The sequence below is a fragment of the Ovis aries genome, chromosome 8, assembly GCF_016772045.2.
Source record: "Ovis aries strain OAR_USU_Benz2616 breed Rambouillet chromosome 8, ARS-UI_Ramb_v3.0, whole genome shotgun sequence".
Classification (NCBI taxonomy): Eukaryota; Metazoa; Chordata; class Mammalia; order Artiodactyla; family Bovidae; genus Ovis; species Ovis aries.
Genome location: NC_056061.1, coordinates 82434863 through 82452273, shown reverse-complemented (window position 1 = coordinate 82452273; position 17411 = coordinate 82434863). Strand labels below are relative to the sequence as shown.

General features: G+C 39.9%; 1 protein-coding gene across 3 annotated transcripts in view; it reads left to right on the top strand.

The window, feature by feature from the left end:
* SERAC1 (serine active site containing 1) overlaps positions 1-17411 on the top strand; it is a 56008-nt gene that overhangs the window by 2148 nt on the left and 36449 nt on the right. Inside the window, exons 2-6 of one of the 3 annotated variants that reach the window (XM_042253673.2) lie at positions 9776-9908; positions 11616-11731; positions 12465-12556; positions 13795-13831; positions 16058-16194. In XM_042253673.2, coding sequence (XP_042109607.1) covers positions 12466-12556; positions 13795-13831; positions 16058-16194 — 265 coding nt within the window. In that variant the 5' untranslated portion in view covers positions 9776-9908; positions 11616-11731; position 12465. The remainder of the gene's footprint in view (positions 1-9775; positions 9909-11615; positions 11732-12464; positions 12557-13794; positions 13832-16057; positions 16195-17411) is intronic. The other 2 variants (XM_004011430.6, XM_012183188.5) reach the window with 2 other exon arrangements.

Sequence of the window (17411 nt, the reverse complement as noted above, 5' to 3'; positions counted from 1 at the left end):
TAGATTTAAGACAAAATTGGATTCCTACTTCACATCATTTACAATAGCAGTTTCCAAATGGACTAAAGACCTAAGTGTGAAAGACACACCTGAAAAATATTTAGAAAAAAATATAGGAGACTATGGTGTTTCTGGGAAAGATTTCTTTTTTGTTTCTTTGTGTTAAATACATGTAACATAAAATTTACCTAACCACATACAGAGTGCAATTCAGGGATATTCATGTTATCATGCCACCATTACTACTGCTTGTCTTCAGAAGCAGAATTACTAACTAGTTAGTAATCGAACCCGAGTCTCTTATGTGTCCTACATTGGCAGGCAAGTTCTTTACCACTAGCACCACCTGCAAAGCCCCAAGATGTATTATAAAACTGCATTAATCAGTACTGTGTGATTTTACATGAGGGTACACAAATAGATCAGTGGAATGCAATGTAGTACAGAAATAGGCCCATACTTATTTAATCAATTGATTTTCAACCAAGGCACAAAGTCAATTCAATGAGGATAGGAAAATGTTTTCAACAAATGATGCTGGGACTATTGGCTATTCATATAGAGGGGGAAGAAATGAACTTCAACTATCTCACTCAAATCAAAAAATTAATTTGAAATGGATCATAGCCTTAATGTAAAAGTGAAAACCAAAACGCCTTTTAGACAAATCCATAGAATATTTGTGACTTTCAGGTAGGCAAGAAAAATTTCTTAGCTAGGACATAGAATGCAACAACTATAAAAGAAAAAAGAATTTGGTTAAAGAGATGTTATGAAAATTAAAATTTCTGTTCAACAGAAGGTACGTTTATAACAATGAATAGGCAAGTCACAAACTGGAATATACTTTACATATATATGCATACATACATATGTGTGTGTTTATCCGTCTATATACATACACTGTAAGGAAGCCTTGCCATGGAGTTGTATTTTGTTGTTGTTTGTAAGTTTAAAGGATTGGAAACGCAGTTTGGGTGGGATGCCAAAGGAAAGTGACTGTGGTGCATCTGAGTCACTGACAAGGAAGTGCCATGTTCTGTAACATGGAAACTCAGAGGGGCCATCTTTTAAGATGTGGGCAGGTGCAGAAGTGGTACAGAGCGGTCACAAACATTTGCTTTTTATAAATTAAGTGATTCACATAAAAAAAAAAGTTGGTTAAAGTTAGCTTTGGTTTCTGGTCTACAATGTGGCCTTCTCTTTAATCAGAATTTCCCGTGGACTGGAAAAGACAGGAAAGCCCACTGATTACTGAACGGTGTTTGCATAGTCTGCCTGGGAAAAGTTGCACTATTCTCTCTCCTCCCTTGTCTATCGTTATCTGTACTCAGTGGAATTCTTTAGCATTCTTTGGCAAAATCTGCTAGATGAGTTCAGATTTTTCCTTCTATTTGTCCTCAGGCCAGCTGTCCTCAACTTCCACAATAGAGTGGAATGGGGAGGGGTGGGGGAGGGGGAGTTCCTGTTCATATAGTTGTCTACATCAGTGTTACTATACATTTTACTTTTTTAAATTACTGTTTCCTGACTCTACTGTAATTGCACCAAACTTCTGTATCATTCATACAGAAGGTGTTATTACAATAACCCATCAATGATAGAATGACTGTCTCATTATGGATTTCTTTCTCAGCAGAACCTTCCGTTTCCCATATACTGTATGTTATCTTATATGAAGGTCATTACTGTAAATGATCTCTGAATCCCACTGACCACCTTAGGTGGAACCAAATGTTGCATTCCAAAGTGCAGCTCAACATGGAAACTGGTGTCCAAATCTGTTGTTGTTCAGCCACTCAGTCATGTCCAACTCTTTGTGACCACATGAACTGCAGCACACGAGGCTTCCTTGTCCTTCACTGTCTCCTGGAGTGTTCTCAGACTCGTGTCCGTTGAGTTAGTGATGCCATCCAATCATCTCATCCTCTGTCACCCACTTCTCCTCTTGCCCTCAATCTTTCCAGTGAGTTGGCTCTTCACATCAGGTGGCCAAAGTATTGGAGCTTTAGCTTCAGCATCAGTCCTTCCAATGGATATTCAGGGTTGATTTCCTTTAGGATTGACTGGTTTGATCTCCTTGCAGACCAAGGGACTCTCAGGAGTCTTCTCCAGGACCACAGTTCAAAAGCATCAATTCTTCAGCACTCAGCCTTCTTTATGGTCCAACTCTCACATCCATACATGAGTACTGGAAAAACCATAGCTTTGACTATACGGATGTTTGTCAAAAGCAAAGTGGTGTCTCTGCTTTTTGATATGCTGTCTAGGTTTTTCATAGCTTTCCTTCTAAGGAGCAAACATCTTTTAATTTCATGGTTGCAGTCACTGTCTGCAGTGATTCTGGAGCCCAAGAAAATCTGTCACTGTTTCCACTTTTTCCCCTTCTGTTTGCCATGAAGTGATGGGACCAGGTTCCATGATCTTAGTTTTTTGATTGTTGAGTTTTAAGGCAACTTTTTCACTCTCCTCTTTCACCTTCATCATCAAGAGGCTCTTTAGTTCCTCTTCACTTTTTTCCATTAAAGTCATATCATTTGCATATCTGAGGTTGTTGATATTTCTCCCTGTGATCTTCATTCCAGTTTGTGAGTCACCCAGCCTAGCATTTCGCATGGTATACTCTGCATAGAAGTTAAATAAGCAGGGTGACACACCTGCTTATTTAACCTTTTTAAAATAGCCTTAACGTACCTTTCCCAATTTTGATGAAGTCAAGTGGGCCTTAGGAAGCATTATTACAAACAAGGCTTATGGAGGTGACAAAATTCCAGCTGAGCTATTTAAAATCCTGAAAGATGATGCTTTTAAAGTGCTGCAGTGAATATGCCAGCAGATTTGGAAAACTCAGCAGTGGCCACAAGACTGGTAAAGGCCAGTTTTCATTCCAGTCCCAAAGAAGGGCAATGCCAAAGAATATTCAGACTACCATACAATTGCACTCATTTCACATGCTAGCAAGTTGATTCTCGAAATCCTTCAAGCTAGGCTTCAGCAGTATGTGAACTGAGAACTTCCAGATGTACAAGCTGGATTTAGAAAAGACAGAGGAACCAGAGATCAAATTGCTAACATCCACTGTATCATAGAAAAAGCAAAGAAGTTAAAAAAGAAATCTGCTTCATTGACTACACCAAAGCCTTTGACTGTGTGGATCACAGCAAATTGTGGAAGATTCTTAAAGAGATGGGAATACCAGACCACCTGACCTGTCTCCTGAGAAGCCCGTATGCATGATAAGAAGCGACAGTTAGAACTGGAGCTGTGTGTCTGAATCTGGGGCACAGTTTATTCATGAGGGCCCAGTGGCTCCCCATGGGCAGTATATGCTGTCTCTGGCAAGTGTTCCTTTTCCCTTTGCCTACAGCCCCTTTTTGTTAATCCAGGGAACAGCTGCCATCCACGGCACAGTGGCAGAAATTATAGTTACTGCTCAAAATATCCCATAGTCCTAGGAGGCGAGGAGGGCATGGGTTTTCCAAAGTTTCGCCTTCTGACTTTCTACCCCACAGTATAGTGGACCACTGCTTAGATGCCAGTTTGGCTTCTGGTTGAATCAGCATGCTTAGCCAGCTCTGCTGTGTGTTTCTATCAACCTGTTCCCAGAAGTGGTTCTTGGCATTTTTGCCATTATTTTCTGGGTCTGATTTGTGCGTTGACTCAAAGTGTCATTTGTCTCCCAGGCTGCTTTCTTCACCTGTTTCTTCTTCCTGAAATAGTAGCCCTGTTAATCCATCTATCTGCATTAATAGTCCCTTTTCTTTTCCATGACCATATTCCTTGGTGGCCATTCCTCTCTGGCTCATCCCCTTAGCCAGCCCTCAGGTCCCTCAGTATCTCTCTCTTCTCTTAGGTTTTGGCCAGTGTTGCTCAAGTCACCACAGGTGTTGGTTCAGTTGGGGAGTGATTGGTTGGGTGCAGTTCCGGTGAAGAGTATTCACCCAAAAGTATTATGTGCCCCAGATCACAGTAATATGAGTCAGGGTGGTGCCCAGATTCAGGGTGGTCTCTGTAGTCTGTCAGGCCTCGTGTAACATTCCACATTTTCTGTGGGTTTGAGCATGGTTAAACTATCTTACTTCCCTGGTGGCTTAGACGGTAAAGTGTCTGCCTACACTGCGGGAGATCTGGGTTCAATCCCTGGGTTGGGAAGATCTCCTGGAGAAGGAAATGGCATCCCACTCCAGTATTCTTGCCTGGAAAATCCCATGGACGGAGGAGCCTGGTAGGTTACAGTCCATGGAGTGGCAAAGAGTTGGACACGACTGAGCGACTTCACTTTCACTTTGAAACTGATTCTGGTCAGGGGCTAGCAGAGGCAGGAGGTAACCTTGAGGATGGGGCCCACCTGCAAAAAGAAGGCTGGTATGTGTGAGGGCAAAGCACGACAGGAAACATTAAGTGGCAGGCAGCACTTCACACTATAACCCGGACTCTGCAGAGAATGCCACCATCTAGTCCTGTTGACACACACCGACAACGAGCTCCCCCTAGCCGACTGTGGGGCGATCGCTCCAAAAAATTCCACCTTAGTGTGGGCCCTATATAGTACCATACGTTACGAAAATGGTATACTAAAGGCTAAATCTAAATTAGAGTGACAGAAATGGGTACTTCAGTTCCAGAGTAGTGTAGTTATAGCAAAGGATAAAGTAACTTGATCTTGAGAGTCAGAACTGACTTCCAGGATCAGATAAGATAACTTTGCTCCAGCAACAGAACAGTTGTAGCCCTTATCTTAACGTTAGGAGCCATCCTGTTTGTTCTTCCTGTTTCTTCTAAAGAGGACGTTAAAAGTCTGTTAAGGGCTTTCAGCAGCAGCTTTCTCCTTTATTGTGTTGATGGCCAGGAGGGATCACTCCTTCACTTGGATGAATCCAAGGCTTAACATCTTCAAGTTTAGCAGAAGAAATAGTTACTAGCAAAACCTGATGAGACTCCATCCACTGCGTTGGGATTGGTTTTCTGGGAGTACTTCTTTCCAGGTTTTTCGAATGGGGGACATGTGTATGGTATACTTCATGCTGCTTTGGTGAGAGTGATAACTTCTGCCTTTTTGAAGGAAGTACGTGGTACTAGACTTTTGGCCTGTGAGACTTCTTGTAAGGTCACTACCTGCATGTCCGCTTTATAACTTCCATAATCCGTGAAACTGCTCCTATTGGTGAAGTGTCTAAGACTCCCATTGGAGTATTTTTTTAAAATGTGGAATTAAAATAGTAGGCAAAAATACCTAAAAACATAGAGATTGGATTGGATTTAAACCATTCTTACTTGGGAGAATTTTTGTATTGCTTAAATTTATACTTTATGTAGCATGTTAAAAATGTAGTTTTTTTTAATAAATAGAAATAAATGAGACAACTTTAAACTAGTTAAAGGGTATTAAAGAAAACTTGATTTATCCCACATACAATACATGTAAATGGATTAAACTTATCTGTTAAAAAGATTTTGGAATTAAATATATATGATATCAAAAGACTATAAGCATGATTGGGGAAAATGATAGTTAAGCACATGTTGAAAGAAAACTGGAAAGAAAATATTAACATCTTATGAAATAGAACTTAAAGCATATTAATAATATCCCTAAATATTAATAGGGATAAAGAGGGATCAGATATGGTGATGAAAGGGACAGGGTACTAAGGTTCCAACGGTCTTAAGTTTTTATACACCTAATGACGTGTCTTTTCACATCATGACCAAAATATGACAGTATTCGTTTGGCACAGTGGGGGGATTCTATAGTAGAAGGTAAAACCCATGAGGGCAGGTACATAGGTTTCATATTCATTACCTTGTCTCCAGTACTTAAAACAGTTCCTGGTGTATAGGTGCTCAAGTATTTGTTGAATGAATAAATAATTTAAAGAAATAATGGACAAGTCTAAGGGGACTCTGATAAATCAAGAAGCCAGGATGAAAATTTTTAAAAACCTCTCGGAGGTACTAGAAGGTCATGCAGATAAAATTTAGTAAGGTCATAGAAGTACTTTTTAACAACAAAATTCATGAGCTTGTTATAATGGATATAATAAATTTTGCCAATAGCAAAGAAAAGTTTATATGACACATTTATGAATATTGGTTGCAATTAGGTGGCAAAGCAGGTCTTCACAATTCCAAAGAATATATGTCATCTAGCACAATGAAAAGATAATCTTTAGAAATTTCATGTTTAAAGATGGGAAACAGAACTAAACAAAACCCAGATTAGAGGAGGTCTTGCCTCAGGTCTCAAAATCACGGCAGATGGTGACGGCAGCTGTGAAGTTAAAAGACGCTTACTCCTTGGAAGGAAAGTTTTGACCGACCTAGACAGCATATTCAAAAGCAGAGACATTACTGTGCCAACAAAGGTCCGTTGAGTCAAGGCTATGGTTTTTCCAGTGGTCATGTATGGATGTGAGAGTTGGACAGTGAAGAAAGTTGAGTGCTGAAGAATTGATGCTTTTAGACTGTGGTGCTGGAGAAGACTCCTGAGAGTCCCTTGGACTGCAAGGAGATCCAACCAGTCCATCCTAAAGGAGACCAGTCCTGGGTGTTCATTGGAAGGAATGATGCTGAAGCTGAAACTCTAATACTTTGGCCACCTCATGCGAAGAGTTGACTCATTAGAAAAGACCCTGATGCTGGGAGAGACTGGGGGCAGGAGGAAAAGGGGATGACAGAGGATGAGATGGCTGGATGGCATCACTGACTCGATGCACATGAGTTTGGGTGAACTGCGGGAGTTGGTAATGGACAGGGAGGCCTGGTGTGCTGTGATTCATGGGGTCGCAAAGAGTCGGGCATGACTGAGCGACTGAAGTGAACTGTCTCAGGTCAGATTTGGAGAAGGAAATGGCAACCCACTCTGGTGTTCTTGCCTAGAGAATCCCGTGGACAGAGGAGTCTGGCAGGCCATGGTCCATGGGTTCACAGAGAGTTGGACACAACTGAAGTGACTAAGCTCACACAGTGAAAATATCAGGAATTGTGAAATTGAAGTGAAGCAAAACTAGAGGGGAATTTATGGTCTTAAATGCACTTATGAAACAGCAAGAAATGCTCATAATATATTGTTTTAATGAAGAAGTTAAGAAAAGGACAGGGTAAATCCAAAGGAAGAAAGAAGGTAGTGAAGAGCAGAAATAGAAAACAAAACAGAGATGCTCAGCAAAACAAGAGATGAAGAAAATTAAATAAATTTTTCGATTAATAAAATTTTAGAAGGCAACTAAAAAATAAGAAACACAAATAATGCTAGAAACAAAAAAGTTATACAATTTTAGGGATAAGAAGATCATAGGAGTAAGCAGGGATAGCTTTATGTTCATGATTTTGAAAACCTAAATTCCCACCTTGTTGAAAAATACATATTATCAAGACTAATTCAAGAAAAATCTAAATTAGTAGTTACAGAAATAAAGTGACTAAAAGGCACATTAGCAACCAAATATGGACCTTGGTTAGATCCTAATTCTAATAGTCCAGTAGTGCAAAGCCAAAATTTATGAAATAATTGAAACATTCATTGGACATTTGATGATACTAAGGAAATTTTTTGGAGAGAGGAATAATGATGGTTAATTTTCTCAGCAGTAACATACTATAGTATTTAAGGGTTAAATATGACATGACATCATGGAATTGCTTCAAAATAATTGAGTGTTACGGTGGTGGAATGAATGTAGGTTACAGATTGCACTGTTCAATAATATAGCCACTAGCCATATGTGGGTAATTAAAATTAATGAAAATTTACAAGATGAAATGACAGTTCCTCAATCATATTAGCATATTTTCACATTGGTAGTAGGAAATCTCTTACCATGCAGAAGTTCTTTTGGATAGGGCAGGTGTAGATGAAACAAGGTTGACCTCTTGTTGATAAGTTTTGAAGCTGAGTGACAAGGGGTTCCTTTTGTTATTCTCTCCACGTTTGTATACATTTGAAATTTTCCATGAAATGAGGAAACAAAGAAAAACCATGCATGACCTTTGTGGAGAAAATTACAAAAGATCTAAAAGAAGAATTGAAGATATACTCTTCATGAATGGAGAGACTCCATATATCATCAGTTCAGTTCAATTCAGTCGCTCAGTCATGTCCATATCAGTTCAGTTCAATTCAGTCACTCAGTCGTGTCCGACTCTGCGACCCCATGGACTGCAGCACGCCAGGCCTCCTTGTCCATCACCAACTCCCACAATTTACTCAAACTTATGTCCATTGAGTCAGTGATGCCATCCAATCATCTCATCCTCTGTCATCCCCTTCTTCTCCCGCCATCGATCTTTCCCAGCATCAAGGTCTTTTCAAATGAGTCAGCTCTTCGCATCAGGTAGCCAAAGTATTGGAGTTTCAGCTTCAACATCAGTCCTTCCAGTGAATATTCAGGACTGATTTCCTTTAGGATGGACTGGTTGGATCTCCTTGCAGTCCAAGGGACTCAAGACTCTCAAGAGTCTTCTCCAACACCACAGTTCAAAAGCATCAATTCTGCCAAATTAAGTCTGTAAATTCAATTCAGTTCCAGAAAAATCCCAATAGACAAGATAATTGTGAAAAGAATGGGGGCAGGGTGGTTACCTAGAAGATATCAAGGCTTATTTTAATGGTATAGGAATAAAGAAAGGCATCGTATCACTGATGCAGAGTTAGACAAATATACCAGTGGAACAAAACTCTCCAGAAATGGACCCTAGGTAGATTAGACCTTGGCGTAGGGAGGAGTCATTTCTAATCAGTGTGGAAACTATGTTTTGGTAATAAATGGTCTTGGGATATTTGGTTTTAGGAGCATGATAATTTGACTTTAGATATCCTGGGTGTTTGTGGTGCTTCAGAGTGGAAATGTGCATTAGGCAGCTGAATATATGTGTGAAGCTTAGCAGAAAGACTTGAATAGAAATAGTTACAGAAATTTGGGAATCATAAGCTTACAGGTAAAACTTTATGATGAAAACACTGAAATTACTTGGCACGAGAAGATAGCATGAGGAAAAAAGGGGACTGCAGGTGGAACCCAATGCAACACTAACGTTTAAGGACTGGATGGTGGCGCTGGTGGTAAAGAACCCGCCTGCCAGTGCTGGAGATGTAAGAACCTCGGGTTTGGTCCCTGGGTCTGGAAGATCCCCTGGAGGAGAGCATGGCAACCCACTGCAGTATCCTTGCCTGGAGAATCCCAAGAACAGAGGGGCCTGGTGGGCTGCAGCCCACGGGGTCGCAGCGTCAGACACTGACTGAAGCGATGTAGCATGCACGCACGCACAGAGGCAGCAGGGCCAGCTGTAAGCCCATTGAGGGCACATCTCAGGTTTCCATCGCCTGCAGGCGGTGGGTGCTCAGTAAGTTTTTGCCAAGTGAGTAATGGGATGGAGTGGCCAGAAATGTGAGAATTCAGCCTAGAAGACCCGGTGTCACAGTAGCTAGAGGAGAGAAGGAGGGAGCAGTCAAATGCTTCCGACAAAGACCGGAAGATGGTTGACTGAAAAGTGGCTTTCGCAGCAAAGATGTCACTCACTGGTGACCCTGGGGAGGGGTATTCTAGTGTTTCAGGAAGACACACTGGGGAAAGAGTCTTAAGAAATGCAGGTGGCAGACGTGCAATTGGAAAGAGAAGTGGCGGATTGGAGGTCGGGTCGGGGCTTGGCAGAGCATGTGAATGTTTAGAGCAGTCGTGGGGACGAAGAGACTTCCACCACTTGAGGCGAAAGAAGTGGGTAGACCGGGGATTTACTTCCCGCTCACAATTATTAGTTCATTTTTGTGTTTTGATAGGAGAACACTGGACATCCAGTATTTTGAGGGGAGGAGTAGAAAGAGCTGAAAGAGAGTGTGTGAAGATAAAGAAGAGAAAGCTAATGAGTGGATCGAGGTCCCTGTGGAAGTGAAAGAGATGAGAACGTAGATGGTACATTTCCCTGTGAGAAAGGATGAGACATTTCCCTCAGAAATAGGAAAGAACAGTGCTGATAGAAGTCCATTTGGAATCTGGAGAAGGTGATGCAGATAAAGATGTGAAAACCAGCCAGGGTAGATTTCCTGTGATACTGTGAAGCTTAGGCTTGGGGTTGCCTTACCACATGGGCACCTTTGAGCACTCCGAATTGGTAGGAGCTGTCATGTCTTAGGGAGGGAGGAACATCAGAGTATAATCCTGAAGCATTTCTTTGTAAGCACTTCTGACAGATTACCTAATGAAACTCGGAAAGAAAGATACCAACATTTCTAAGACTCGAGGAATTTATTGTGGTGTCTTTTCTCATTCTAAATTACTTTCATTTTAGTACCTAATTTGATATTTGTGGTTTTGTGTGCAGTTTTTTTTTTTTAGAGGAACTTCCTACCCCACTTAGGAACTTCCTACCCTTCCCCTACCCCACTATTTGAATACAATACCTCAGTCAATCCCTGCTTGTAGCTATGGGGGCAGAAGTTGAAGGAGTTCATAAGCTTCGTTTTGTGAGCGGAGTGAGAGAAATCATTTGAAAGGGATGAAGGGAGGGTAGGCCGCTTGGCAGAGTTCGTGGCTGTTTAGGGCAGTTGTTGTGAGGGTAAGAAGAGAAACGGTCAGGGACAGCAGAGATCATTCTGGGAGCCTACTCCCAGTTTATCTTGTGTCCCCTGTCCCCCGTCTTGGCTGTCCAAATGTTGGAACAGAGAAAACACGTTTCAAGTTGGGGCTGCAAGATAGTATTACTAGAAAGAGGAGGGCTGGTGGGCTTTCCTTGTGGCTCAACTGGTAAAGAACCCACCTGCAATGCAGGAAACCCGGGTTCGATCTCTGGGTTGGGAAGATCCGCTGGAGAAGGGAAAGGCTACCCACTCCAGTATTCTGGCCTGGAGAAGTCCATGGACTATATAGTCCATGGGTCGCAAAGAGTTGGACACGACTGAGTGACTTTCACTCACTCGCTCACTCAACTGGTGTGTTGAGGGAGCAGGTAGGGAGAAGGTGAAGTGATGCACCTGGAGTTGAGGCTAAGTTCGGAAGGAAGTAGAACCACGAGACAGCTGCTCACTCCCGGGAAACCAAGGATGGAAGGTTTGTTGAGGCTGGAGAGCAGTAAACTGGAAGTAGTTGAGATGCTAAGAGAGTTGAACATTAGAGAATTAGATATGGAGCAGCTTATTCTAGAAAAAGCTGAAAGGGCCAGTGTTGGTATTTGAGGAAATCTAGAGGGAAGTAAGATGAAGTAGATTTCTGCTGCACTCAGACATATTCAGGACGCGGTGGAGGGGAACCCACTCGGGTATGTGTGTGTGTGTTTAAGTTAATACTGTGAAGGTTTTTGTGAAGTGACAGCAACCCTTTAAACAAGTGAGAAAATAAGAAACAGTGACGTTTAAAACAGTGATCTTTACAAGTTTACCTGTTGCTTAAACAGTTTGCTTGGTCATCAGTTGATGTACTAGAGCCACAAGAAAAAATTTTAAGCTTGTTATCTTGTGTTATTCCTACAGATTTTCTTACACATGTATACCAAGCATTAGTTACATTATTTTCCCCCTAATCTCTCTAAGGCTGCCAGATGTTTTTACTGTATTAAAATAAACTAAAAGACCATTTCTCACGAGTTCCTCAAGGCATCTTCTTTCTTTTCTCTTATTCCAAAAGAAAAAAGAAATGTTTCATCCGGAGACAGCCTGATTCTAGAATACTGAGGTGTTCTAAAAACCATCGCATCATATTTAGATCATCTTCACTTAGTTGGTTAAATCGTTGCATGAAAGGTGAGTGATTAGATAGTTGAGCAGCATCTTCTTTGTCAGGATGCCAAGAAGTAACAATTAAATTTCAAAGATTTTAAACAATATTGGGTACCATCTTAAAGGATTTGAAGAAAAGCTAAATACTTCCATGGGTCCTAAGTATATCTTCCATTCAGAGTGCTTTTCACTTCTGTAGGGACTTCACAGTCACCAAAGATAAATATAAGTATCTATCTATATGCATATATATATGTGTACATATAGCAAAGGCATTTAAAGTTTTTTGAAACCTATATTGATATTCTCAATAACCTCTTTTTCTATTTTCTACTAATCATTGATCACAATTGGATACAGTTTGAATAATAATCATCAAGGTACCAGCAAAATACTGTGCTAATGTCTGCTTTAAATTTTTAAGGGAGAAATTTTGTTTTAATAGAAAAGTTTTTTTTTCCAAATCTTGAAACATCTAACTCTGTGGTCAATCTACTGTGATTGTGACATGTTCTTTTTTTTTTTTTCCTTGTATGATTCCAATTATAATAACATTTTGTAAGTGACGAAACTATAGAGATAGTAAAAAGGCGCGTGTTTGCCAGGGTTTAGAGGAGGGTAGAGGGAAGGGATGAATGTATAACGTACAATTTTTAGAGCAGTGGAACTGTTCTGTAATGCTGTGTTCTTATAGTTAAAAGAAATATTTCTAATTACATGCTAAATTAAATCTGTTGCAATTGTTCTAAACGCACAGAATGTCCCTGGCTGCTTATTGTGTCATCTGCTGGAGAAGAATGGGAACCTCGACTCCTCCGCCAAAAAGCAGCACATACTGGAGAGATATCAGTGAGTACAGTTAAAACGACAGTATTTTCTTGTAGAAACAGTGATAGAATTCTGGTTAAGTTTCCAGGGTGGTCCGCAAAAACTTATTTAATCCGTGATAAATCTCAGATTTGTTTACAACTTTTCTGTACTGATGGTTCACCCCCAGTTTGTAGGCCCAGAGCCATGCATAGTCCTTCTTCTTGGGACTCTCCCCCTCCCTTTGTTCCTGTCAGGTTCATACTCATCCTTGTAAATTCAAGTCTCACTGCATTCTTCAGCAGCTGTTTATTAAGCTCCTATAAAACTGGTGCCAGGCCCATGTTATTAGGTTCTGGGAATTCAGTGGAGAGCCAGGAAGATGTTTCGCTTGCCTTCTAAGAACTTAAGATCTAGCACCAATCTACTGTCTATTTGTAAATATTTATGTTATTTATTACTAACCTTTATTTGTAAAATGAGAATATTAGCCTAGGCCATCTTTCATTGATTCTGCTATGTGCCGGGTACTGTTACTAGGCCCTGAGGGTACAGTATTGAATAAGACAAAGTCTGTATTTATGTTATTTATTACTAACCTTTATTTGTAAAATGAGAATATTAGCCTAGGCCGTCTTTCATTCATTCTGCTATGTCCTGGGTACTGTTACTAGGCCCCGAGGGTACAGTATTGAATAAGACAAAGTCTGTCCTCATGGAGCTTCCTTTTGGTCTTTAAGAGAGATCAGTTTTTAGGGTAGATCCTTTTCATCTAGAAAATTCTGTGATTTTGTATTTTAAAAATACAAAGAAGAGTGGAACAGAGAAGGGAACTTTTCTTCTCTCATCACTTCTAGCAGAACAAACTCAAGAGGAGTGAATATACTGTAGGGTAGCAGAAAAGGCTGTGAGTCTGCATTCTGTTTCTAGGGCTTAGTGAAAGAGAAACATCCTGGTGTGAAGAAACAGGTGGTGGCAGTATAGGAGGAAACAAACCAGCTGCTCCTGGGAAAGTCCAGGGAGCCGTCTTGGAATAAAGAAGACTTCCTGGAATTGTCCTCTTTCCTGTTCCGGAACCCTTTCCTAGAATTGGGGGGAACGGCCTTCTCCCTGGGCTGACACGTGTGGAAGTCAGTGGAGAGTTCCTTAACCCTCAGGAGGGAGGAGAAATGTTTTCTTGGCAGCATTATTTGAAGCTCTGAACAAAACCCTGAACAAAGCTTCTATACAGCCAACAAATTATACATTGACATTGTCTTTTTTTCCCTTTCTTTTCGAAGGAAATATAATAAAGCTTACTGGATCACTTATTTTAGGGTAAGTGTCAACTGTGAAATATTAATTGACTTCATTATACTACTGTTTGAGAGCTCAGTGGGAGTAATTTTCAGGTAGCATAGGGGTGCTGAAAGGGTATAGATTTTAGAATCTGAGCATGTGGATTCATCACTGGTTAATCACTGGTCTGTCACTTCAGTGTTGTCTTGATCCAGTTACTTTAAGCCCTGAAGAGTGTTTTCTCTTGGATCTAAGTGTAGATCTGGGAATTCTGCCCCCTGGCACTGTTGCTCTGAGGAAAGTACTTGGCAGGTACAGAGCAGGCACTCACTGATGAACTTTCACATACTTAAAATCATATCTTGTGTTAGGTTATGAAGAGGTTCAAGAAAGCTGAAATCAACTATAGTCAAAGTTATTTTTGAAAGTCCTTCGAGTCACCATAAAGCTGTTATGAAAGGAACTGAGGTTGACTGAGAAAACCATTCCCATTTCATGCTATTTCAGAGGCACATGTTTAATGAATGGAGTGATTTGCTTCCAAAGGTTGATATTTTTTATTCTCTTTTCTTCTTTTTGGAGAGGAGGGATGGATATATATTAAGTGTATGTCCAATGCTGCTCTAGTGTTTCTGTTAATAATATTCTTTTTCATTAGTGTAAATATGAAATCAAGTCTTAGATGCTAAAATGATAAAGTAGATATATTTGCCATTTTATCCAAATACATACATTTCTCCATGACATTGTAAGGTAAGACAGAACATATTTAGAGGATTTTTTTTCTTTGGACTCATTCCAGGCAAAAGATAAATGTTACATTCTTTTCTATGATGCAGTTTCTTTGTTTATATCACAGTAAAATTCAGGAATATTGTGAAAAATCACAATTTCTAGTAAAGAATTTTGTCTTTCATGAAACATGTGATAAAAATACTGAATAGATTTGTTCCTTTTGGCTGCTCTGGTCGCTACCCCCAGAGAGGTGATGACCCTCGAGAGCTTTCTCCCCATTCTTCTGGCGCTGGCAGTGTCTGGCCTTTCTGTCTTCCTTGCTTTTGCTATAGGGTGGGAAGCTCAGGAAAAGGCTTCATATAACTATTGTTTCTAAGCTCTGAGTTCACAGAGTGCAGCCTTTGTGTCTGGATAATAAGGAGTGTGTAGTTCAGTCAGACTAGGGGGAAAAATCCTTCACTTTAGGATATGCAACATTGTATTTCACTTAAAAACAAATTCTAGTTGGCTCCCCCCCCCACCTCCACTGTGCAGCTTGTGGCATCTTAGTTTCCCAACCAAGGACTGAACCCAGGCCCTTGGCAGTGAAAGGGCAGAGTCCTAACCACTGGGTCGTCAGAGAAGTCTTTGTGTTTCACTTCTAATATTTGATTTTAGGTTTAACACTTAGGAGAGAAGAAATTTTCATATGCTGGTGTTAAGGAGTACAGATTGACTAATCTTTTTAAAAAACACTTTGGCATTATCTAGTAAAGTTGAACAATATATATATATATACTTTCAGAAAGTCTGTAATTTTACTTCTAAGTATGTATCTTAGAGGAACGTATGTATCTATAGAACATGAGTCTGCATCTTAGAGGAACATATACACATGCATACAGTGCAGATGTATATGACGTATATATAACACACTGTGATTGACTCAAAACAGAAATTCCCTAAATGCCCATCTGTGGTAGAATGGATAAGTAAGTCGTTATATAGCCACACAGTGGATGAATCACATACCATGTGAAAATATAAATGCCTGAACTCCAGATACATGTAACAACATGGGTGAATCCCACAGGAAGAAGGCTGAACTAAAGGATACATACAGTGAGATTCCATTCCTTTGAAATTTACAGACAAAATTAAGCCTTGTTGTTTAAAGGTTTGTGTTTAGGTGGTGAACTATAAGGAATAACAAGGATATTATTATAATCAGAGAATAATAATTGGCTATAAAGATGGGAGACAGGGTCAGGATCAGGGAGGGATGCACTGTGGGCTTCTGGGTACTGTTAATGTTTTTTGCCTGGGAATGTAATGCAGATATTTGTTATTATTTGTTAAGCTGAAGTGTGTATATACATTTGTGTTTATATATATATGTATAATGTATGTTATATACACATTACCGTATTCATACTATGTTTCCCAATAAAAAAGAAAGAAAAAGTTCTACAGAAAGCTTCTTAAAAAAGAGTGGTTCCTGTGTTATATTTAGATTATATGTTTATGATGAATTTTTTGTTTCTTTTTAAGAGGCTCTTTATTTATTACATATGAAGTTCTGGCCTTGAAGAAGTCTTTGACATTAGATACTCAAGTGGTAGAAAGAGAAAAAATGAAGTCATATATATATGTGCACACAGTTTCTTTAGATAAAACAGAAAATCATGGTAAGTTCATGGTAAAGTAATCCCATCTTTGTGAACAATGGAAGCTAGTTATTGAATTTAAAAAATGAGTATTTAGGAATGTAAATTGGTACAAACACTATGGAAAACAGTATTCAGATTCCTTAAAAAATTAAAAATAGAACTATATTAGAACCAGCAATTCCATCCCTGGGTATTTATTCAAAGAAAATTCTGAAAGATTATCCACCCCTCTATTCAGTGCAGCATTATTTACAATAGCCAAGATATGAAAGCAACCTAAGTGCCCATCAATAGATGAATGGATAAAGAAGATATGTGTGTATATATACACAACGGAATATTGCTCAGCCATAAAAAGGAATGAAACCTTGCCATTTGTAACAACACAATAGACCCAGAGGGTATAATGCTGATTGAAATAAGTCAGACAGAGAAAGACAAAATACTGTGTGATTTCATGTATATGTGGAACCTAAAAATCGAACATGAGTAAACAAAACAGAAACCCAATCATTTATAGAGAACACCTACAGATGACTGCCAGAGGGGTGGGGTTTGGGGAAGGAGAGAAATAGGCGAGGGAGACGGAGAGGTACAATTTTTTGGTTATAAATAAATGAGTTACAGATATAAAGTGTTCAGTGTGGGGAATGTGGTCAATAATTATGCACTACTCTTGTATGGTGAGAGATGATAGCTAGATTTAGCGTGCTGATCGTTTTGAAATATATAGAAGTATGAAATTACTTCATGTGACTGGCAGAAATTAGAACTAAAATGTTTCACAGTAAAGGAACATTTTCTTAACTGTCTCCCAGCCATATTAACAGTATGAAACTAAAATGAAATAACTTTGTGAAGGAAAAGCTTCTCCCCAACCACCCAGTTTTAAAAGTGATCGGGAGGATTAGGTACAGAACAGAGAAAAGTAGAAAAATGAAGGATATAAAAAATCCATAGGTCCTGCCCCAGTGATTGTTGTGTTGTGATATCAACAGTCCTGGTTGCTCAGTGGTAAAGAATCTGCCTGTCAATGCGGGAGACACAGGTTTGATCCCTGGGTTGGGATGATCCCCTGGAGAAGGGAATGGCAGCCCACTCCAGTATTCTTGCCTAGAGAACTCCATGGACAGAGGAGCCTGGCAGGCTACAGTCTATGGAGTTGCAGAGTCAGACAGGCCTTAGCAACTAAACAAAAACAACAATATCAGTAACTAACACAATGTTGTAAGTCA